The sequence below is a fragment of the Nasonia vitripennis genome (assembly GCF_009193385.2).
Source record: "Nasonia vitripennis strain AsymCx chromosome 1 unlocalized genomic scaffold, Nvit_psr_1.1 chr1_random0012, whole genome shotgun sequence".
NCBI lineage: Eukaryota > Metazoa > Arthropoda > Insecta > Hymenoptera > Pteromalidae > Nasonia > Nasonia vitripennis.
The window spans coordinates 978,979-1,005,309 of NW_022279600.1; the positions used below are offsets into that span (position 1 = coordinate 978,979).

Genomic DNA, 26,331 nt, shown 5'->3' on the forward strand with positions numbered 1-26,331 from the left:
GATTTATGAGATGGACTATCTATTATTTTTAGAAAGTTTCAAGTTAATTCGTAGGGGTTAAATAAAATAACAAAATTAAATGTGACAAATCTTGTGACTTTTGTCAACTTTTATTTACTATTTTGAAAGAGTATTGAAGTTATAAATACTTATATACCATATAAATACTTATATACCGGATCGTAACAGATTATAACTTAAAATTGATTCGAATGGATTAGGTAATCTAAACGGATTGATACGGATTAGTAACGTTTTTTATAAACTCTTATTAAATGTTCTTGAATGTATTAATTAAAATAAATCTATATTAGTTCATGTTTATAAATGGGAGGTTCTCTGTTCTCTGACGTCACTGACTCGGTCGCCGGCTGCCGCGCTCCGTGCTCGTGCAGACTCGCCCTACGGATGCTGCGCGTACGCGTTCAATCCGCGTCGTGCGGATTCGCCTTGCGTTCGTTGCGCGCGCGCTCGCTGCGCATGCCGCGTCTATTGCGGCCGCTTTCACACGTATTTACATGTGCGAGACTCGTGTCTCGTCACAAATCAAATCGATAGATTTATTTGATACCTACAACTTTGTTATTTAATCTATTTGGATCGAAGCTATAGTTCTTTAGTCGTTTTATAAAAATCGCTATTTACACTTTGCCGATTTTTTAGATTATGTTTACCATTAAGGATCGAGTTGCACCTCATAGAGACTTACCTTGAAATTTTATTTTGTAAACGCTTGTATTTTTTCAGGTATGCATTTTTACATGCGCAACGTTCGGCTGTTTCCCTATTTTTTGGAATAATAAGGCACTTTTCTTCCGCTATTGTGCCTAACAAATGGTTTTTGACTAATAAGTTCACAACTAATATTTTTATAATAAAAAACGCAAGCGGGAAATAATGCTTATCTGATGTGTATTAAGAAAGCAATGTCGACCATATATTAAAGGAAGTGTTACCACGACTATTATTGCACAACAAGTTATTTTTCCAAAATTTTTAATCTAAATTGAATTTATAATATACATACCGTCATTTTTTTTTCTATTTAATAATCTATTCATACAGTTAATCCATTTGACCAATTTTTCAATTTCCATGAAACGTTTGTCAATATTTTTTGTGTGAGGTGTCAAATGCGTCGTAATAAATAAAAAACTCGTTCCAAAAATAATTATTGCTATAGCTATAGCCCCTTTTGTTTTTAATATTTTATATCTATTATTTAATAAAGTTTCAGATTTAATAAAAGAAATGAACTTGGATAGCTCACATCGCATAAATAAAACTAGTTGTAGAGTTCCTAATGATTCTTTCATTACAAAATTAAAATCTGGACCCAGTGTATTTTGTACAATATATTCCCATTTATTGGTACTACAAAAGTAAGTTTCTTGCGTTCCTATTATTAGAATATCAGCCCGATTTTGAATGTTTTTTGGTAGTATAAAGTCACTTAAATCAACAACTGGTTTCCGTGCGTTCATGTTCCAAGTACCAATAAAAACGTTCAATCGTTTATCAGGGATAAGATTATTTAACTTGATTAATTCGGATGACCAGTCTGTTCCTAAACGGCCATGTAAAAAATTACTGCAACAAAAATCAGATATCAAAATGTTAGTTTTTTGAATGAAAAAAAATTAAAATTAACAATAAGATTAGCACAAAACTATTTTAAAAAGTTTAAAAAATGTTTTTTCGAAACCTAAATACGTTTGTAGATTTATCTGCGAAAAATATTTTATAAACGCTTTGTAATAGTAAAATTCTGAGTTTCGTCAAAACTTCTAGAAAATACTTTTTGGTATGTTAGAAGTTCAAATCAAGTGTTTTTTAGAAAATGTCTGTTCTGCCTCTGTGTTTGTGTGTGCCGAAGTTTGGGGACGTTTTATACATCGCTATACAAACACTATATATAGATGTACATGGCATCATTGAGCTCAAAAAACATGATTTTTATAGTTTTTTGAATTTTTATAGTTTTGACAGAGTTTTTTGAAAAATTAGTAGTTTAGGCCTTTTCATTTACGTGTACATCGTATTTTGAGGACTTAAATATGTATACAGTCATTTGAAGCCAAATAAATATATCTACACCAAATTTTGGGGACTTTAGGCCATTACACGTAAATAGGAATAGGAAGAATAGCGAAGAACAGCGATGAATATAACATTATACATGTTAAAATTATTATTTAAAAATGTCAAAAGTTGATTTTTTAATGTTTGTTGAAATGGTCTACTTAGCAGGTAATTTTATTTTCTAACCTTATCCCTGTTAAAATATTTACATAATATTTTATGCAAAGAAATATATATATATATATATATATATATATATATATATATATATATATATATATATTTCTTTGCATAAAATATTGCTGTTCCACGTCAACCCGTGGAAAAATTTTTTAAATCTTATCCAACATTTTTTTCCCAGTTCAGTATACCCTTAAGGATGTTCTATGCCTTCAACCGGCGAGGTGAGGAACGGGGCTTCCCCCGCACCGCGCGCCGGCTCCCCTCTCACCGCGCACCTCCTCGCGCAGCTTACATGCTTAGCGTTTTATTTATATTACGCTTGATTTCTTAGAGATTCGTGCGACAACCCAAACTGAAATTTCGCGTAGATCTTCTTAAGATTATGCCGAGTATGGCCGATAGTTTTTTATTTCATTCTCTTAACTTTGAAAACATCGCACTCCATGTCAATCAACTATTTTTGACCGCGCTTCATAAGAGCCCGTGTATAAACTACGAACTTTGAACTCGAATATTATGAAAATATGTTCGGTAACGAATATCGGGAAAACATGGATCGTTTCGTATACACTAAACGAATACATCTACAAAGTTTAAGTTCATTCTCTTAACTTTCGTGTAACCATAGAACATCCTTAAAAGAATACAAAAACTCATAAATACCTTTTTGTTTGAAAATGTTCTGTAGAATACTGTAAGATTTTTATACAAAATATACAAAGATTTTTTTATATTGCTATAACTTAAATTCGGCGCTCCAATTCCTTTGAAAAAGATCACAAAATTCTTTTGCAACAATACCTTTAAAATGGGCCAAGTCCGATGTTGAGATGAGTCGATTAACGCAAGTTATATATATATATATATATATATATATATATATATATATATATATACACACGGGCTATTCGAGGTGAACCCGTGGAAAATTTTTTTAAATCTCGGTTAAAATTCTTTTCCCAGTTCAGTATACCCCGAAAATAACACAAAATAAATTTAAGACCTCAAAGTGTCCCTATTGCAAAGTTATGGCCTTATCATAAATTGAGATTTCAGATATTTTTACTTTAATTGCCAACTTAAAAGATTTTTCAAGGCATAATAGAAGGATTTTAGATAAAACTCATGTGGGAATGAAGGATTGCATGGACAGGATCTGCCTCGTCGCCTGCGTCGGGCCCTCCCACTGACCGACGCTCTCGGCCGACGGCGTCCCTCCCTCCCTGCACCCCTGCGGGCTCGGATAGGTTAGAACGCTACCGCCGCCGCTCGCTCGGAGGGCTTCGGGGCGTTCCGTTGGGACTCGGGGCTTGGGTTTTCCCCGTGACGTGCGGGGAAAATGAAGCGTCGCTTCGCCCGCCGCCATCTGCAACGGGAAAGCGTCGCTTGGCCTTTGGACTCGGGACGCGCGGAAATGCCTTCCCACACTCATGAACACCTTTTTGTTTGAAAATTTTCTGTAGAATACTGTTAGACTTTTTTTGAGACCAAATTAGCTCGTTTCTGATTAGTTGACATACGGTATTTATATATACATATATATATATATATATATATATATATATATATATATATATATACACACACACACACACACACACACACTAGGAGTGGTTCACCCCTGCTCGCTCCGCTCACCAACCCCCAAAATTCAATTCTTAATTTATAAAAATATAATAATAATAATAACTGTAAAAATAATTAACAAGAATGCTTTATCTAAATAAATCTCTTATTTTTAATCTAATATAAATTACACACATAGAATTTACCATATTCTTTCATTTTATATTTGATCAATTTAAATCAAAATATGAGCTTTAAAATCTTACTTTATTGCTTCCTACTAGAGGAAGCTTTGCAATAGTACAATTTTTTGTTTTGCTAAAACTTCATAGAAACGTATTTTAAGGTGTTTGGAGTTTGAATCGTGTGTATTTAGAAAATGTCTGTACGGATGGCTGTTTTAAAAATGTCAAGTGTTAAAAATCAGCACACTGACAAAAATCATTACTAACTACAAGAAGAATCAATCTCACTATAACTTCAAGGTGAAAATCTGTTTTATGTTCCATGATTCTATCACATCTAATCTGAATGTGCTAAAACTAATCCAAATCATCTTGTACAAAAAAAATGAGCAAAATCATAAATAAAAAAATCAAGTGAATTCCTTCTAAGTATATAGAAGAATCATTTAGACACAACGCCGATTTTTATCTTATATGAAATATAACCACCACGATGCCATGCCGTGGAAACGCCTCAGTTGTTTTAGATTCGTTGGCCATGGGAAATTCACTATCGGAGCGATCTTCTCCAGATCTGGCCTGAAGCCGTCTCTGTTTATAAGGACGCCGAGGTATTTCACCTCTTATTTGCAGAACCTGCTCTTCCCTCTGTTGACAGTCAACCCTGCTTCCTTGATTTTTTTTAACACGCACTCGAGGACTTTAACATGATCCTTGAACGTTTCTGTCGCGACGATTACGTTGTGATGTCCTGCTACTTATTGCTTTTAAGCAATATCAGCGAAATCGTTACGAAGCCGAAAACTGACGACTCAGATTAATAAGTAGATCAGCGAGGTAAATGAGTATCCCCTGTGTACGCCGAGCGACCAGTTATACACTCGATCTGGACTCTTGTACGACGCTCCTATCCGTCGACAAGAGTTATCCGGGCTTAAGTCGCGATCCCGATACCTATAGAACTTTATCTTGAATAAATCGTGAAAGTCAATCAACTACAAGTGTTTTTCTATTGAATATATCCATCCTGTATAAGCCTGACTACAGCACAGCCGCAGAGTTTCCAGCCCAAGCAGTTAAACCCAAGTAAGTAAAATTCAATAATTAATTATAGGTTGGAATTGTGACTTAACAACGTCATCTAAATAAGAAAAGGGGTGTGGTTGCAGCTCCGGTGTAATTATTTTGTCCGTCAGCCTTTGAAACATGGCTCCCGCTTCTGATAAACCGAAAGGTAGGCGCTTAAACTGGAAAAGCCCCATCCCAGGCACCGTGAAGCTGTATACTGCTTGCTCTCCTTGCTCAGCCGTATCTGGTGGTACGCGCTACTTAAATCGATCGTAGAAATGTAGCGCGCTTGCTGCAATTTCCTCAGTATCGCATTCATCTGCGGTAGTGGATAAGCGACGTTCCGTGTGATCGCGTTGACTTTTCTAAAGTCGACGCAAAACCGATATTTTCCATTCGTTTTTCTCACCATCACCACTGGGCTCGCAAAAGCACTGCTCGATGGTTAGATTATTCTTGCGAGCATGACTTTCACTTGCTTGTGCATTACCTCCTCTATCTTCCTAGAGACCAGAAAATATTTTTACTTTATTGGCATGGCAGTTTGCACTTCGATGAGATGTTCTATCCACGTCGTGCACCCTATTTCTTCTGTCTCTGGGCCAATAATTTTGTCGAGGAGCGCTCGCAGCGCTTCTCTTTGCTGCTCTTCTACGTCCGCTAGCCCCATAGAGGCTAGAGTTAGCGCGCCTCCTTCCATCGCCGTTAACTCGGCGTTGACATACTCTTTATTCTCCTAGAAGTGCAGTCTTGATGTCGTAGGGTCTAATAGTGCCTTGAATGTTAGCATAAAGTTGATGCCGACAATGCAGTCCGTCGGAAGGTCCGGTATTATTGCCACACGGACTTCCTTCTCGACATTGCCGACTCTGAAGGACAGCCAGGCGTAGCCTACGATCTCTGTGTAGCTACCGTCTGCTAGTTTGGCACCGCGGCCGTGATTCGGCATGAGTTGCCGTCCCAGCGCACTCGCTAGCTGCAGTCCGATCGGACCCATGCATACACGAGATGCGCCGTTGTCGTTTCAAGCGCGAAATCGAAAACTTTCGACCCTTGCCCCATCCACTAGCGTTTCTCCTGGGGATTGTCTTCGTCGCCTGGGAGGTTATCTTCCTCTCCCGCTTGACTCTCCAGAATCGAGTCGATTACGTCATCCGTATTCCGCTCGCTTCTGACAGGCTCACGGTGCTCTTGCGTGCACTGGACAGCCTCACCCCCCTCGTCAGCTGTTTCTGCTGACAGTGATGGGACTTCTGCATGCTCCCGCCCGCCTCCCACGCTTTATTCTTATTCTTCGGACTCGGCATTATGATCGCGTTGTATCGTAAGCTAGACAATACTTGTATGTTGATATACCATATTTCTACGTTTTCAATAAAAAAACAAACTAAGGAATGGAAACCAAAAAAAAAATTTTGGAAGACAATTATAAGTAGAATGTACTTTATAAATCCGAAGGATCGTAAAAGATTTTTTTAAGATCATTATTATTATAAGTAAAAGGGGCTCAATCTTATGAAGAATTAAGAACATTCAAAAATGTTACATACGCAACTTTTCATGAAGTAGTTGTACCTAGAAAATTAATAAATACCGATAAAGAATGAAACAAATGCTTGGGAGAAGCAATCAAGGTTGAATTTCCTAAAGCTTTGTGTAACCTGCTTGATTATATATGCATATTTTATCACTCAGTAAATGTTAAAGAATTATTTAAAAAATATGAAGCATATTTTTACAGTCCATTGTTAACTAAAGAAATACGTAAAAATATCTTACTGAAACATATTAATTCTATTTTAACAAGTCACGGGTATACACTGACTGATTTCAATTTACCTAAATTTAGTGAGGATGTTAAGGAAACCAATTATGAAGAATTTTATGCAATAAATGAAATTAAAAATGATTCATTATAAATATAAGCTCTTGGACGAAATAAGAACGCGGAATTTTTGATGCAGTAATAAATAGTGTAATTAATAAAGCTAATCAAGTGAAGTGTTTCTTTATTGATGGACCTGAAGGTAGTGGAAAAAGCTACTTACTAAATACAATTATCACACATTTAAATAAAAGAAATGAGTGTAGCATGGACTGGTATAGCAGCAAATTTATTAATAAATAAAAGAACTTTACATGTAATTTTTAAATTGCTATTGAATATGAATAAAGATTCAACATCAACTCCCAATTGAAAATATAAAAAGAATCTAAAAAATATAGTAGTCATAATTTGGGATGAAATAACAATGACATCAAAACATGCTTTCCAGGCAGTTAATACATTATTTAAAGACTTATGTAATAATGACTTTAAATTTGGTAGCAAAGTAAAGATTGTATTAGGTAACTTCTGACAAACACTACCTGTTGTCAAACATGGAAATTAAACAACATTTATTAAAAATTGTGTGAAAAATCGTCATTTATGGAGTAAATTCCAAATAATGACTCTATTGAAAGTAAAGTTATATTATTGTCTATTTCAAGTTTGTTGAAATATTTTCCATTTGCAATTTTTAATAGCCATTGTTATTTGACAATAAAATATTTGACCATAAAATTTGACATTCATATCTATTTTTGGATTCTGAATTCAATCTTCAAAGAAAAACAGTTATTTTTTATTTTCTCAACTATTTTTTTATGGCCATTTTCTGATTTTTGAAAAACACTATTTTGCGTTTTTTTCGATCATCCCATTATTACAAACAATTTAGCTAAAATGCATTTAAAGGAGAATAAAATTACCCACTTTTCCTCGTTTAGTCCTTGGGATCAAACGCTTTGTTTAGTAGATAAAATGAAAAAGGTGATTTTTTTTTAAATTCATATCTGAAAGTAAACATCATAACCTCACAAAAAAATTATGTGTATTGGTCACGTGTCACTATATCTTATTAAAATTTCAAGTGATTTGACTAATAATATTTTAAATAATAATTTGAAAACTAAAAGAAATGCATCGGCGCAAGGAGCGTTTTGTATTCACGACTTATTGGCTTTCGTCTAGCAACATTTTACTCGGCTGTTTTGCCTTGTCTTTCTCTTCTTATTTCTTCGTCATTTATAACCTTCTGAAGGATATATTTTACGTAGTTGTTTACTGCGTACCAACCGTCTTCCGATGTTAGCATAGCTGTCATCATTGACTCCGGTGTCACTCTGGTTGCAGATTACACTGGAGTTCTTCACGATCCATTTGGTATCGCGAACAGTCACAGAAGACATGCTTCGCATCTTCGTTTGCGTCCAAACACACTGGGCAGTTTGAACGGTCCTCTGTTCAAACTGCCCAGTGTGTTTGGACGCAAACGTCCTCCATCTGTGCCCCGTCAAGAACTGCGTGTATGTGTTTGTGTGTCTATGTGTGTGTGTACACGCACACGGCGCCAGCGTACTTGCAACGCGCAATATTATCTCCACTTAGCAACTAACATAGCAACCGCTACGCGCTTTCACTTAATCAGTGTTTTTTATTGCGATTCCCAAGAAAAAAATTAATTCTGAAACCATTTCCCCGTAAAGTGGAATCTAAGTTATAGTCTAGTCAGATTAGACTTTCAAAGGCCTGTTTTGGAAACTTAATAGATGAAGGTAAATAGTACATTACGATACGTGTGACTTTGTTCGGGTTATGTAAGAGCGGGAGGGTGAATTTTGAATTTCGCGCCGTAGCGCTGCGAGCCCTGCAGCGAGAGCGATCGAGCGCATGCGCGCGCTGATGTGGGCCTCTCCCGTTTGCGCGGGCTCCGGCGCGAGGGAGCACGTGCAGTTCAGTTCTGACAGCTCCTCTCGAGTAATCAGTTGACATTTTGCACTTTGTACTTGCAATTGCAAAGGCCTCTTTGTAAATTGCGTGCGAATAGAGTCGTCATCATCGTCCTTTTCAGGACGATCGACACTCTTTATTGTATCACCATGCGTTGCGTAGTGTGTGTGCATTTTGCGTGCGGTGTGCAGATTCTGTGAATTCTTCGAGTGTTGGGATTTCGGCCACGTGTGAGCTTCCTCGCCGTGTCGATCTCCACCCGGCGATTGCTACCTACGTGGCAGGCCTGAAAAGGCCTGCCCGTGGTCCAGGATCGGTTCCCTCGAGACGTCGAAGCGTCCTGCGACCGAGGAAGGTGCATCCCACCAACGTGCGGCCAGGGCATTACGTCGCGCCATCCACGTCTCGTTCTGCGAATAAGGTAGGAGAGCTCTCCAGCGTGCGAAAGGTACCTCGCGGCGATAGAATTAAGCTACGTGCATTTCTTTCTCTGTTGTTGTCTATAGTAGAGTCACTTTTTTTTGGTATAAGCGTACATTGTAATTGCGTTTCTCTCTTTTTGTTTAGTCTATCCTAGAGTTACTTTTCTTTGTATAATTTCCTTATTTCTAAAATAAAGCTATAGGCTTGTCCCGGCTTTTCTCTCTACTCCGTGAGAGTTTTTACGCCGCGGTAAGTCTCACCTATTCGTGACTAAAGTAATCCTTATTTGCACCGTGAGGTTAGCGCATGAGCGTAGCGAGTGTGATAAACACGATGCAAAAAAGGACTACTTTAGTCACAGATAGGCGTTACTGAACAGCGGATTTTAGTCACACTGTGCTATAAAGATTATTAGACGTTGTTTGAAAGGATGTCAAAATATTAGGACAATAGATTAAGCACGATTTCCGGCATCAGAACATTGTTTAAATAATCAAAGAAAATGCAAAAAACCGTTCGCATAACTCTTAAGGGGATGTTGGAGCCAGAATGTCGGCAATGTAGGTACCTAACCTACCGAAAAACATATTTAATGCAATAAATAAATAATAAAGCACGTATGGCCCAAAAACGTTGTGTTCCGCGGTACCTATCATGATTATCAACAATATGAAGCCATCAAACTCACATTTACTAGTGTATTTTTTACAAATAATGAAAACTACGACGCGAGGTGGTGCGATGCCGTGGGATGGCATACGGTTATCAGAATCGCTCAATACGGAAGAATAAAGCACTACACATCACAAACTTTTGTGTTCCGCGGTGCCTATAACTTTTAGAAACATGTGTAGGCCTAAATTAACACTGATAAATAAACAATTACGGCAAACAATGATAACTACGGCACGAGGTGGAACGACAAGAACGACGCCATGTCCGCCATGAAAGTAACTGGTAGCAGTACATGGCTGTAGATGGAGCTTGCAATGTTTTCCCGTGCCAAAATATAAGTTATTATCTCTACACATAAATAAAATATTTATTCATAAATATAATATTAAAGTCATACCCTCAAATTTATTCATGTATATTATCTATAAAATAGTATATTATGACACAACAGTGATATTTTATAGCACAACAATCTCAAAATCGACAATGAAGGCATTTCGAGGTTAGTGTGTGTCGGCTGTAATCGCAGCGAGCTTCGTGCCTCTCGGTACTGAAGGCGCCATCTCGAGGTGGTTTTTTTGGAAAAAACCCCACCTCTACTCTCAACGCTTTGGCGCCGCGCCGTTTTTTCGTCTCTGTCCTTTTCCGACTCTTGTGCTGTGCACATCAGAGAGAAAGAGAGAGAGAGAGAGAGAGAGAGAGAGAGAGAGAGAGAGAGAGAGAGAGAGAGAGAGAGAGAGAGAGAGAGAGAGAGAGAGTACAACGTATGGCGTGTTTCTTTTTGTATTCAGACAACATAAAATAAAAGCAGTGTGCATTAGTGGAAGCCGATAGAGTGTCTTGAATCATTCGCCGTGAACTCCGCCTAATCCTCACCTTCCAAAAGGATATTAAATCCAACAGGTTACGGGCCTCTGCACGTGAAGGAGAGGGCCAGTTTCAGCAATTCAGAGTTGAAGAGAGAAAAGCAAGTAAGTAAGTGATAAATAAAAAGTAAAAAGTGCTATAGAGAAAAAGAAACGCGCGGGAAAGAACGAAACAGTGTATCAGAAGTGTTCAGAGCGAGTCGAGACTAGTGCCGATTCTCGGAAATCAAAGCGAGCCGCGTCGCTCACATTTGTTCGCGGCACATAAATACGAGAAATACACGAGAGAAATATACGCGCTGGGTATGTTTTGTTTTCGATATACATATAAGTCTGAGACGGCGTAAGCCGAAGTTTCTCTTGTCTTATATAGATATAGTTCTATTCTAGAGAACTATAAAATTCAGAATTGCAGAGACAAAGAGAAGTACTATATCAAATTTTTTCCTTGTGCGCGAGCGTATAGTGATATGTCGCTACACTCAAATTTTCATGTGAATCTCTCTCGACGAGCGAGACGCCGTTCGTCCGAGAGCCGGGATGTGTCGTACACGGAACGGGTTGTGAAAACATGATAGAGTAGGACGCAACAGCCACTATTATTCAAGACGATAATATAAGTTAAGAGAAATCAATAGTATATCGAACTGAATCTAACAAAATCAATTTTTCAAAATGTGAGATCGGTACAGACGTACTATACCATGTATGCGATCGCCCCAGCCCTATAGTAACGACAAAACCATTGTATGGCTAGTCGGATTGGGAGGGAGTGCATGTGTGTAGGCCTAAGTACATCGATCTGAATATCAATTTGTCGTACAAATGGTATTCATGTGTGTGATAATTAACTAATAAGAAAAATAATAAGAAAACTAATAAGAAAAATGTTCGGTAGGAAAATCCAGAGAAAGTGGCAGAAGCGCCAAGAGAAAACCCAGAAGAAAAAAACAAAGAACCAGAATACAGAGACAGCTCAAGCGACAGCGACAGTGATGATGAGAGAAAAGAACGAAAAACAGATAGAGAAGGTAATGAGACACACACAGAGTTCACAACTCAAAATAAAAGAAAGAGTGGATCCATAGTATGTATTTATGTTCTGTACGCAGAAATAATATGTACTAACAGAGAATAAGTAGGTGCTTATGCCCTATACGTAGGGATAACATGTACAAAAAATAAAAAAAAAATAAAAAAACCGAACATTAATTGAATAAAATATTTTTCAGAGACCAAAGCATTCAGAGAAGCACTAATAGCGGTGCTACAAGATCAAAAGGTAGCATTCAACAGGATGTGTGATGGAATGGAGAAAATGGAGACCAAACAACAGGAGATGATCGAAAGCATAAGGAGCTTGAATGCAGGTCTGAAACTCTAGGAGTACAAAGAGAAGAGGTACCCCATCCAATATCTAACTCTACCACGGTCGAAAACAATGAAACACAAAACAAATCAGTAGAGAAAACACCCATTCAGAGTCAAAATATTACACACGATACACAAAGTTTAGAGTTATTATCATTATTAAACGTAACTTTCGAGAATATAAATAAACAATTAACACTTCAGAATGAAACAACTTCAAAACTACAAAATAAAATATCAACTAACAAAGTACACGTAAATAGAGATTACAAATTAAACACAAAAGGAAACATAGATTTATGGTTGGATCTATTAGATTCAGAGCTGGCAGAAAATTACTTACTATGTATACTAAAAAATCCAGTGAAGTTTGAAAATGATGAAACAGAAACTACATTGAAAAAGAAAAGATCAGTAAGAACTATAATAGTAAGTCATTTAGATGCAAACTATCACCAGAAGGTACTGCAAATTACAGAGCCACTTAAATCATAGAAAAAATTAAAGAAATAAGGAAAATTGAAGCAAATCTTTCAGAGATAAATATTAGATAAAAACTTTATGCAATTAGAAAGGGATATAAAGAAAAAGTAGCAGACTTCTGTGATAGATTTGATAATATTATAAGAGAACATGAAAATTGTAACCCAGAGACACCGCTGTCAAATGAAGAGAAAAGAGCAACATTTTATCAAGCAGTGTGTGATATTAGCCCACAACTGGTATCAACACACTTAGTGAGATGTCAAACAGGAGAAAAAATGACAGTGGATGATATGAAAAAATGCTTGTTACAGGTAGAAGCATAGAGTACCTCAAATACAGAGAAACCCAGAGCACAATTAGCACAGAGAACTGGAGGCAAAGATTCAGAGAAGAAGTTCTACAAGGATTCAGAGAAGAAGTACAAGGATGTAAAATGCTATAGATGCAACGAGACTGGACACTACCAGACTTCATATTATCTAATAAAAGATGATCTCTGGTTTTGCTACGTGTGCAATAGAGTCAGAGAACACAAGGGAGACGAATACTCCAACAAAGTTCAGAGGTATGAAAATAATAATCCTACACAAACCAATCAAAACACTTACACCCGTGGTAGAGGTAATGGAAAGGGGGGTAAAATCAGAGGCAGAGGACACTATCAGAGAAGAGAAAAACCTTATGATAGGCAAAATCAAGAGAACAATCAAAATGTAAACGCCAAGTTTGCAGGTAAGAAACACACACACGACACAGTAGAGAATGAAGTTACGTTTATAGCAGATTCAGGTGCCTCACACCACATTATAAACAAAGGGTTTATATTAAGAGATTATGAAAAAAGTAATATTGGAGAAATAAAAAGCGCAAACAAAAATAAAAATTCTAACATTAAAATAGAAGGTAAAGGAAATTTGTACTTAAAATCTATACCAGAGGGTGAAAATATTTTCCTATCTAATGTTATATTAGCTTCAGATGTCTCCGATAATCTTCTTTCCTTCCGAAAATTTGCAGAGGCTGGAAACGGTATTTATTTAGACGATCTTAAGTTAAAAGTTTTTAATAAAGAGACAAGGGATGAATATCTATCAGGAAATTATGAATCACCTAATTTGATAGTAAAATTTAACGTTAAAAATTCAGAGACAACAGAAGATACGTGTGACAAATATATAGTAAGAGCAAGCCTAGTGACCGTGGAGGATTTCCTGTCGCAATCTCAGACTACCTCATTAAATAAAGAGAACCAAATTCAGAGACCGTCTGAGATTGGGAGGGAGTTTGAAAAGGAAAGTCCCCAAGAGAACAGTCTAGAGTCAGGAATAGGTGAAGATGAGTTAAAAAGAAAAATACTTGATTTAAATAATGTAATAGCAGAATCAGAAATAAATAAATTATACAATAACAATCAGAAAACTAATTCAAAGAACCCAATGCAAAAATCGAGCCTAGGAATGATATGGCATAGAAGGTTGGGATATACGTCACTCGAATACATGAAACAAATGCAAAAATTCGAAACTGAATTAAAAAATGTAAAGTTTGACAAAGAAATCATGGATTGTGAGTCGTGTATTTTAGAAAAGATGGAAAATCAACCATTTAAAAATAATAGAACTATATCAGACAAACCTCTTCATACTATTCATACCGATACAATGGGTAACTTACTAAATAACTCCAGCGTCTTATCCAGGGGAAAATCGTTTTATCATAGTGTTTATAGACGATTACAGCAGATATGCTAAAGCATACTGCGTAAAACAAAAAAGTGAATCAGGCAAATGTCTTGATAATTTTCTGACACATACGAGAAACATTCTAGGGAAACATGAGAAGGTATGTTATATCAGAGCGGATAATGGAACAGAATTCACAGGTGGCGAATTTGCAAAGATAATGAAAAGAGAGGGAATCACAAGCGACTTTGCACCCCCACATACTCCAGAATTAAATGGAACTTCAGAGAGATTTAATAAAACTATTCAGAAGAGAATTAGAGCAATAATGATAGACTCAGGCGTACCAGCCACTATGTGTGTATTAGCAACCGAAGCAGCTATACACACATACAATAGAACCCCTCATAAAGGAAATAACTACAAGACACCGTTATTCATGTTAAATCCAAACAGAGAAAGTCATGTGAAAGAACTAAGAAGATTCGGATGTGTAGCATACGTAAAAATTCCAATTCCAGAGAATAAATTTTCAGAGAGAGCGATAAAAGCCATACTCGTAGGTTATACTCCTACAGGGTATTTACTATGGCACCCACAAACACTAAGATTCTAAATTCAAGACACGTAAAGTGCAACGAGAAATTGGTGTATAAAGACACTGTAGACCAAGTAGATAATATTGAATTAGAATTCAGAGATTTAACTGAGAACCAAATTACAGAAGAAAACACAGAGCAGTCGGAGACTGAAAGTCCCAACAATACAGAGGTAATACAGGAAGAAAAGAAGCTAGATTCCAAAACAGAGATCGACAAATCACTAAAGAGGAAAACTAAGTCGAAAGAAACAACAGAAACTTCAATGAGAAAAATTCCAAGAAGACAAGCGAAAGAAAATCCGCTAAGAGATCCAAAATTTATATATAAGACTTAAGTCAGCAATTCAGAGACAAAACATGATCAAGATGCTGATGAACAACTCTATGTGCAACTAGCGCAAATAAACAAAGACCCTATAAACTTTAAGGAAGCAGTAAACTCTTCTGAAGGAGAAAATTGGAAAAACGCAATAAGGGAAGAACTAAAGTCGATGGAAGAAAATAATGTGTGGGAAATTGTAGATTACCCGAGTAAAACTTCAGAGAATAAGAGACCAAACGTGACATTAAATGGGTATTTAAGAGAAAACTAGACAAAAACGGTCAAGAAGCTTTCAAAGCCAGATTAGTCATAAGAGGGTTTAGACAAAAATAAATATGAACTCAGACAACCCTGTATCTCGTCTCCCAGTTATTCGAGCAGCCTTGGCAGTAATAAATAAATACGACTTAGACGCAAGTCAATTGGATGTAAATACGGCTTTCCTAAACAGCGACCTGGAGGAAAATATATTCATGGAAATACTAGAGGGAATAGAAAATTCAGAGACCATGAAAGGAAAAAAGTCTGTAGACTAAAGAAAACACTATATGGATTGAAGATCAGCCCAAAGAAGTGGAATTTCAAATTCGCAACTGAAGTAAGCAAACTTGGACTTGAAAGAGACATCAACGAACCATGTTTGTTCACTTGGAGGAGAGAAGGTAGAATGGTGATGATGATACGTGGACGATATTATCTTAGCAGGAAACGATTCAGAGAAAATACAGGAAATAAAATCAAAGCTAAGTAAAACATTTCAAATGAAAGATCTGGGAGAGCCTATTATATATTTAGGTATGAAGATACAACGAGATCGAGAGAATAGAACAATGACTTTCAGCCAAACGGAGTATACAAATAAAATATTACAGAGGTTCAATATGAGTGAACGCAAACCGCAAACTACACCGATGATAACGAGACAAGTCAAGAAAGAGAAGTAAAATCTAATCCAGAGAAACTTGAAGAGAAAGAAATCCAGTGCAGAGCCCCGTATAGAGAGGCTATAGGAAGTCTATTATACTTGTCAGCAGTAACAAGACCTGACATATCTTATGCAGTGAATTACCTGTCCAGAAAACGACTGGACAGAAGTAAAAAGATTATTCAGGTATCTGAGAAAAACTACCGAGACTGGTATAATATTCAGAGGACAAGAGAATGTGATGGAAACTTTTACAGACTCAAGTTTCAGAGACAATGAAGGCTCTACTTCGACAGGAGAATACGTAGTTAAGTTATATGGAGATGTAATTGCTTGGAGAAGCTATAAACAGAACTATGTATCATTATCCACTTGTCAGGCTGAATACTTAGCTATGAGTGAGGCCTGCCAAGAGATAATATCCTTAGACAAGGCAATCAGAGATATGACAGGAAAAACCTGTTATCCTGTCAGTATTTGGTGCGACAATAAATCAGCCGGAGATTGTACTCAGATGGACGGATCACACAAGTTGAAAAACTTTGATGATGATCAAGCTGAGATTCAGAGAAAATTAAGAGAAAGAGAGAAAAACGGCAGCAAATAACACATAGCAGAAACTCATGGGGATTACATTAAGAGATGTGTGATAGAGGGTAAAGCTATGGTAAAATGGGTAGATACTAAAGAGAACATAGCAGATATAATGACTAAACCTCTACCAACACAATCACACAATTACCTCGGAGATAAAATAAATAATTCAGAGATGAATACAAATTGAAGTGACTCAACAGTGTGCTATAAATGATATAATAAGTTATACTCGACCTCGAAATCAGTATGCAATATCATATGTAAATAGAGGAGGATATAAACAAAGTTCTAGAACCTGTGGGGACCGAGCAACGGTCCTTTTGAACTGCTGCCCGGTTCCCGCAGACTCTAGCTCTACGTAAAAATATCGGCTCTATATAGTGCTCTTGGTAGTTTTATAAAATTAAATATGACCATTCTAAAAGTATCCAATATCATATGCGAACTTTTTTATTTCTTTGTGAATAATTTCGACTCATGAATTCGAATTTTCAAAATTGTTTATTTTGAAATATAAATTCATAATTTTAAGATGCGTTCTTTTATCTCAGCGAAATTATTATAAATATTATTAAAAACCATTATTATTTCCGGAAAATAAAAAATTTATAAACAATTATCTATTTATAGTATTTTAATTCAAGTTTATAAGTATTAGATGGGAATTTCATCACGTTCCTAAAGTCATGAAATTTACATGGATAGATTATTGCCAAACGGCAACTATGTGTCCTGGATTTGATTAATTCGAATAAAAAAAATGTTTTATTCCTATTTTTACTACCATCCAGACTTAGTCGAACAGCTGTTCGTTGGCTCTGGAGAAGTGAGCTCGACAGGCTGTCAGCTTTTCTGCACTATGCGCAGCATTGTGCGCGTCTATTTGGCGAGCGGCTAGCACGTTCATGCTCTGCCTTCCCGCCTGTGCGTGTTTTGATCGTTTCAAAGCCGCTTGAGGACCTCCGCGAACCGCGATATTTTGCTCAGATCGACTTTTCGGATATTATTACGCAGTGATAGCGACTACGCAATGTAGCTACAAGTGTCATTTATATAATCAGAAGTGCTAGTGTGGCGCCCGTATCTGTTTTGAGACATAACCTCCGCTCGGCTCCCCGCGATCTCGCACGCTGAACGTCTGTTCACGGTTCTTCGTTTATGAGACAGTACGAAAAGTATTTAAAAGTGATGCACCCGGAATGGCACTGACGATGATATACGTGAGTGTCATCCCATCAAGGAGTGCTACAGTATAGGAAGATATGTAACTCCAGCAAGAAACTTGAGATTTTGGCGTTTGAAGGTTATCCCTTGTATTTCTGACTGCTCTTGATGATTCTACTGATGCTGTCTGGATAAATATTCACCATCACACAAGATTGATAATAGATTTTTCATTATTCTTGTGTTTATTATGTTTAGAACAGATCTTTATCGTGTTATGTGCAGTGAAATAAGTTTCTATGTGACTGTGTGATCTGTTTTTAGAGTGGAATCAATGTTGTAATTCCCATGTCTCTTAATGGTAGCTATGTGACATTGCTATCAGAGGACAGAAATAATTTAAGTACTAGATTCGTTCAATATTGGAAATTAGACAGTTCAGTTCTGTCCGGAACTGTCCGAAGCGCATGCTGCAGTATGTCTATATTTAGTGAACTAGACTGTCCACTTCATGTCCAATCTCAATAATCGAACAAACCTACTGTTTATCGCTGCCAATTCGACCATACACATACCCCACACTAGGTCTAAGAATGCCCATTGTACGCCCTTGGTACACAAGACACTATTTTTAGTTTTTATGATAATAGTTTATAAATAAATAGAAAAAAAAATAAATAAATAAAAGATACAAATACGTACAAAAGCGAAATAAAATGCAATGTACTTTACAATAAAACATGAAAATGTCAGAAATAATTCATTGTATGTTCAATTTCTTGCTTTTCATTACTTACTATATATTGAGTAGTGCATGGTTACTTTTTCTGTATTAAAAAATTATCATTAGTTGTGGTGCAAAAAAACAAATTATATAAAGCAAAACAAAATTATTACATTAAATAAAAAAAAAGCTGGCACAAATATTATGCAAACAACATCAATGACAGATTATGGAAACCGCTTTATGTCAATTATGTCTATCACATGCTCTATCTCATACGCCTTTTTATAACTTTCTACATTTATTCTAGTCCACGCTTATTTTTATTATACTCCTATATTATTGGAAGTTGTTCTACAAGAAAATGTGTGTATATTTGCATATATCCAACAGAAATATACAAAATTATAAGACTTTATCAAGAAAAAAAAGAATGTATGGTATATGCTAAAGTGAGGTGTAGACGCTTTGAAAAACCTCTTCAACGGAGTTGAAAAGAGTACAAAATGGAAATAGAAAAATAGTTTTTTAGTTATGCAAAATTTTTGAAAGTCAGCATTTTTTTATTACACCGCATATGCAGTATAAAAATTATATATTTATAAAAAAAAATATATTTTACAAAAAAATAAAATGTGCAAAAAAACTGCAGTCATGACCGTTGCGTCTCTAATAATTGACAAGAAAGCACGGTTCTGATTGTGTTCACATTCTATCGCTTTTTAAAAGTGGGAAGCCATCTGTCGGTCAATTTTTGTTATGATAGATGGCGCCATTATATAATTCCACCTGTCACGTGACACAAGCAGTAGACCCCACAACTCGCAATTTCTGGCTACGACATCCCCTTTAACCGTTGATGCAATTAAACAAAAAAATAAAGTTTGATACATTTTTCAAGTATTAAAAATACTAAATTAAAATCCGTTCACTTGTTCACACAAAATCAAAAAAAACGTCAATTTTAGCGTTTGTTTGAAATTTTCTATAATTAATTTGGTTTTGCTTCAAAAAATTGTAGAATAGAATAGAACTTTTTTTAAAGGTCTTTGTACACTTTTTAAGTGGTATAAATTTTAGCTTAAAATATTCATTTTTGTTCATTCCTTTTTGTTATGTAAAAATGGCTCTCGCCAAATTCTGAATAAGTATTTTTTGAGACGTCGGAGAGACTTCTTCGAGGGTCTATTTCACTCGTAAAGAGTTATACTATAAGGTACAATAAAGAGTTGATTACTAAAGGGTAAATTGTTTCAACATTAAGTTGGAAATCATGAATTTATAATGTTAAAAGTAAATTATTTTTAGATAAAGTTTCCACATCGATTACTATTATAATAAGTTTTATGCAAATTTTAAGCGTTTAATTATTGCTTTACGATGATCTGTAGCTGAGATAATTGCTTCTTTGGAAATTTTTATAAGAAAAAGTATTTTGACTGCATCAATCTGTATAGTTGATAGAGATACATTTTAACCCGTTCTTATCAAAAATTAGTTTTCTTTATGAGGAGAGCACTCATTGTTTGTCAGTAATAAATTAAGAGTTTATTAAACAATAAAAATCTTTAAAAAGCCCAATCATTTAATAGTATTTACAAGTAAGAAAATTTTTTCAGAACAGATACTTGACCAATAAGCTTAGTTTCAATATATTCTAAAAAATGCAAACAAAAATTCTAATTTGAAATTACTGCAATATAGTGTAAATTTTGCCTGTTTTACAATATATTATCTTTGCTAGGAACTGTTAAATAATTTTTTAGTCGTGAAATTCTATATGTGCATATTACAAAAGTACACATATTTTTTTTTATTCCTGTTATAGTTTATATATGTTTTATTCTCATGTAATAAATTAATACAGTACCTTCTTAGTGTGTTATTAAACTTAAAATTTTTCACTGACTTCATTATAGGAATATTGTTTACTCTCAAGAATCCTGTAAATGATTTTAGATAGCTTAGTAATCTAGTTACCATGACTACCGAATGAATACAAACTCACTTAGGGTTAAGCCCATTATACGCTAGAAGGAACATGGAACAAATACAAATACAGACACAAAATAACATTAGTTTATATATATATATATATATATATATATATATATATATATATATATATATATGGGTGGTTCTCTGTGAAACCGAAGATGAAAATTTTAATTTGAGCCCAAACTGTATGTATATGTTTTACATGTTGTACCTTATTCCAAAAAAAAAAATTTCAGCGCGATTCTTTTACTTGGCTTTGAGTTCTAGCTGGTCAAAGTTGAGGTTTTAAAAAATTTTTTGCATTTTTTGCCTATTTTCAATAATTTGTAGCTCATAAGGGATGCATTTTTAACTCAAACTACCCAGATACTTTTGTTGTGAAATTTTCTTAATTTTTTAATAAAAATACTTTTTCTTAACACGTGCATGAAAAAGACCCGTTTCCATGCCTCTAAAGTGAATGGCAAGCTGCTCATTTCGAGCGTGCGGGCGAGGGAATCATTCCCTTCCGCTGCAGCGGGAGAGAATGGCTATTCCCTTCCGCTACTCATAAACACTCAAAAACACTCAAAAAAAATCAAATTTTTGAAAATTTTTGAAAAATATTGATATTTTTTGAAAGAGAGTGGTTTACGACTCAAAATGCGCAACTTATCATTCACTCTATATGCATGAAAACGGGTCTTTACAGGCACTTGTCACAAAAAGTACAGTGTGCAACAAGGGGGGAGGGCAATTTCTACCTCGGGTGAAAATCTCACCCGCGTTAGAAATCGCCCTTCCCCCTCCCCCCTTAGTTACACAATATACTATTAAAGTCATATATATATATATATATATATATATATATATATATATATATATATATATATATATATATATATATATATATATATATATAACATATATATATATAAATGTTAAGGCTACCTTATTTGCATTTTTAATCTTACAATATGAAAATCTGAATGTTTGATCCGGACTCCGACAACCTGTTTATAGTAAAAAAGTAGCTGTGAAGTTTCAAAATGGTCCTGACCTTCTACTAGAAGTTATGTAGAAAATAAAGATGATATAATGGCTGATAAGTGGTTTTACATGCAAATTTGACACATATAACTAAGTAAATTGTGAGTCTATCGATACAAACAAAGTTACACGGCTAAGTTTGAGTAGTAAAAGAGCAGTAAGCAACAAGTAGTTCACAACTTCAAGAGCTGGGCTTAGCCCGTAGCAACATATCATAATATAATATCAGTATATAACATAATTAGTACAAACTTCAATATTTTTGTCTCCAATTGTTTTTTTAAGTATAAAATAATAATTTTTGTGCTGCAAGATAGTGTTTAAAGTTTACAAATTCATGATGACTCAGAATGTCGGCAATGTAGGTACCTAACCTACCGAAAAACATATTTATTGCAATAAATAAATAATAAATCACGTATGGCCCAAAAACGTTGTGTTCCGCGGTACCTATCATGATTATCAACAATATGAAGCCATCAAACTCACATTTACTAGTGTATTTTTTACAAACAATCAAAACTACGACGCGAGGTGGTTCGATGCCGTGGGATGGCATACGGATATCAGAATCGCTCAATACGGAAGAATAAAGCACTGCACATCACAAACTTTTCTGTTCCGCGGTGCCTATCACTTTTAGAAACATGTGTAGGCCTAAATTAACACTGATAAATAAACAATCATGGCAAACAATGATAACTACGGCACGAGGTGGGACGACAAGAACGATGCCATGTCTGCCATGAAAGTAACTGATAGCAGTACGTGGCTGTAGATGGCGCTTGCAAAGTTTACCCGTGCCAAAATATATAGTTATTATCTCTAAACAAATAAAATATTTATTCATAAATATAATATTAAAGTCATACCCTCATATTTATTCATGTATATTATCTATAAAATAGTATATTATGACACAATAGTGATATTTTATAGCACAACAATCTCAAAATCGACAATGAAGTTGGCATTTTTAGGTTAATGTGCTATAAATGATAAGTTATATTCGACCTCGCGATCAGTATTCAATATCATATGTAAGTAGAGGAGGATATAAACAACGTGCTGGAACCTGTGGGGACCGGGCAACAATCCTTCAAACGGCTGCCCGGTCCCCGCAGATTCTAGAACATTGTCTAGATCCTCATCTATATACCTATGATATTTACCTATGATAAATATGATATAATAAGTTATACTCGACCTCGAAATCAGTATGCAATATCATATGTAAATAGAGGAGGATATAAACAAAGTTCTAGAATCTGTGGGGACCGAGCAACGGTCCTTTTGAACTGCTGCCCGGTCCCCGCAGACTCTAGCTCTACGTAAAAATATCGGCTCTATATAGTGCTCTCGGTAGTTTTATAAAAGCTTATATAAGTTAAATATGACCATTCTACAAGTATCCAATATCATATGCGAACTTTTTTAGTTCTGTGTGAATAATTTCGACTCACGAATTCGAATTTTCAAAATTGTTTATTTTGAAATATAAATTCATAATTTTAAGATGCGTTCTTTTATCTCAGCGAAATTATTATAAATATTATTAAAAACCATTATTATTTCCGGAAAATAAAAAATTTATAAACAATTATCTATTTATAGTATTTTAATTCAAGTTTATAAGTATTAGATGGGAATTTCATCACGTTCCTAAAGTCATGAAATTTACATGGATAGATTATTGCCAAACGGCAACTATGTGTCCTGGATTTGATTAATTCGAATAAAAAAAATGTTTTATTCCTATTTTTACTATCATCCAGACTTAGTCGAACAGCTGTTCGTTGGCTCTGGAGAAGTGAGCTCGACAGGCTGTCAGCTTTTCTGCGCTATGCGCAGCATTGTGCGCGTCTATTTGGCGAGCGGCTAGCACGTTCATACTCTGCCTTCCCGCCTGTACGTGTTTTGATCGTTTCGAAGCCGCTTGAGGACCTCCGCGAACCGCGATATTTTGCTCAGATCGACTTTTCGGACATTATTACGCAGTGATAGCGACTACGCAATGTAGCTACAAGTGTCATTTATATAATCAGAAGTGCTAGTGTGGCGCCCGTATCTGTTTTGAGACATAACCTCCGCTCGGCTCTCCGCGATCTCGCACGCTGAACGTCTGTTCACGGTTCTTCGTTTATGAGACAGTACGAAAAGTATTTAAAAGTGATGCACCCGGAATGGCACTGACGATGATATACGTGAGTGTCATCCCATCAAGGAGTGCTACAGTATAGGAAGATATGTAACTCCAGCAAGAAACTTGAGATTTTGGCGTTTGAAGGTTATTCCTTGTATTTCTGACTGCTCTTGCTGATTCTACTGATGCTGTCTGGATAAAGATTCACCATCACACAAGATTGATAATAGATTTTTCGTTATTCTTGTGTTTATTATGTTTACAACAGATCTTAATCGTGTTATGTGCCGTGAAATAAGTATCTATGTGACTGTGTGATCTGTTTTTAGAGTGGAATCAATGTTGTAATTCCCATGTCTCTTAATGGTAGCTACGTGACATTGCTATCAGAGGACAGAAATAATTTAAGTACTAGATTCGTTCAATATTGGAAATTAGACAGTTCAGTTCTGCCCGGAACTGTCCGAAGCGCATGCTGCAGTATGTCTATATTTAGTGAACTAGACTGTCCACTTCATGTCCAATCTCAATAATCGAACAAACCTACTGTTTATCGCTGCCAATTCGACCATACACATACCCCACACTAGGTCTAAGAATGCCCATTGTACGCCCTTGGTACACAAGACACTATTTTTAGTTTTTATGATAATAGTTTATAAATAAATAGAAAAAAAAATAAATAAATAAAAGATACAAATACGTACAAAAGCGAAATAAAATGCAATGTACTTTACAATAAAACATGAAAATGTCAGAAATAATTCATTGTATGTTCAATTTCTTGCTTTTCATTACTTACTATATATTGAGTAGTGCATGGTTACTTTTTCTGTATTAAAAAATTATCATTAGTTGTGGTGCAAAAAAACAAATTATATAAAGCAAAACAAAATTATTACATTAAATAAAAAAAAAAGCTGGCACAAATATTATGCAAACAACATCAATGACAGATTATGGAAACCGCTTTATGTCAATTATGTCTATCACATGCTCTATCTCATACGCCTTTTTATAACTTTCTACATTTATTCTAGTCCACGCTTATTTTTATTATACTCCTATATTATTGGAAGTTGTTCTACAAGAAAATGTGTGTATATTTGCATATATCCAACAGAAATATACAAAATTATAAGACTTTATCAAGAAAAGAAAGAATGTATGGTATATGCTAAAGTGAGGTGTAGACGCTTTGAAAAACCTCTTCAACGGAGTTGAAAAGAGTACAAAATGGAAATAGAAAAATAGTTTTTTAGTTATGCAAAATTTTTGAAAGTCAGCATTTTTTTATTACACCGCATATGCAGTATAAAAATTATATATTTATAAAAAAAAATATATTTTACAAAAAAATAAAATGTGCAAAAAAACTGCAGTCATGACCGTTGCGTCTCTAATAATTGACTAGAAAGCACGGTTCTGATTGTGTTCACATTCTATAGCTTTTTTAAAGTGGGACGCTATCTATCGGCTAATTTTTGTTATGATACATGGCGCCATTATATAATTCCACCTGTCACGTGACACAAGCAGTAAACCCCACAACTCGCAATTTCTGGCTACGACATCCCCTTAAATATCTACTCTACATAATATTAATTTGCTTAAATTTCTGTCCAAAACGTCATTTCCAGTTCAATTTATTCAAATCCCTTCAATTCTAATTAAAAATTTTTTTAATGTCACATTAGTCCTAACATCTAAGAACATTTCTACCGTTTTATTTTATTTTTTTGTGCGCCAATATTGCGATATTTTAATGTAAAGATTGAATTTTGCACTTTCCAGGTTTTTCAAGGAGTTTTTCTGGACTTCTTGGAATTTTAGTCTTTCTAGAATTCTGACGCTGATAATATATTAATGATTATAAACAAGGTTTTCTTGGTTAAACTTTGTATAACTTGAAAGTATATCATATATCATTTGTACTACATTTATAATGGATTAACCTTAGTATCATCCTAGCACCCCGACATCGTCTACTGGAAGTGGAAATTTTCTTTTGGTACTTTTGTTGCATACTGAGTGCGTTGTATCATAGACCATGTCTTGCCATTCGGAAGGTGATTTTGACACCTGGACATCGTCTACTGGAAGTGAAAATTTTTTTCTGGTACATTTATTGTGTAACGGTTTAACTTTCCCCAGTTGTTAAATCCCGACTGAAACAGAAATCAATTATGTGTCTTGTTAAAAATATTTCGCCTTTACAAATTGAATGGTTTGAACTAACGCGGTTGACAATTTACAAGAATATCTGCGCGATTTCGTTACAAGAATGATTCGGTGTTCGCGGCTACGGTGTTTCGGTACGGTGGCGGTATGACGGATCGGTGGCCGATTTTGAGGTTAGGAATTCATTCGGTACGGTGGAGTCGTGTGCGCACGACTGCGCTGATCCGAATGTGTCGTGTAACAACGATCTCGACCGCTCTGTGTGCGCACAGTAACGGCCGGGAT

The 26,331-nt window shown here is 35.4% G+C and overlaps 1 protein-coding gene across 2 annotated transcripts in view; it reads right to left on the reverse strand.

Annotated features, from left to right (window-relative positions):
- The window catches only part of LOC103316169 (inositol polyphosphate 5-phosphatase E), an 86,264-nt gene extending 60,327 nt beyond the window's left edge, over window positions 1-25,937 (reverse strand). The window contains exons 1-2 of one of the 2 annotated variants that reach the window (XM_032601400.1): window positions 25,821-25,937; window positions 1,028-1,590 (exon numbers count right to left, since the gene is read on the reverse strand). In XM_032601400.1, coding sequence (XP_032457291.1) covers window positions 1,028-1,590; window positions 25,821-25,891 — 634 coding nt within the window. In that variant the 5' untranslated portion in view covers window positions 25,892-25,937. Of the gene's footprint in view, window positions 1-1,027; window positions 1,591-20,565; window positions 20,672-25,820 lie in introns of those variants that run through there. The other variant, XM_032601401.1, reaches the window with a different exon arrangement.
- Between the last annotated feature and the right edge of the window lie 394 nt (window positions 25,938-26,331).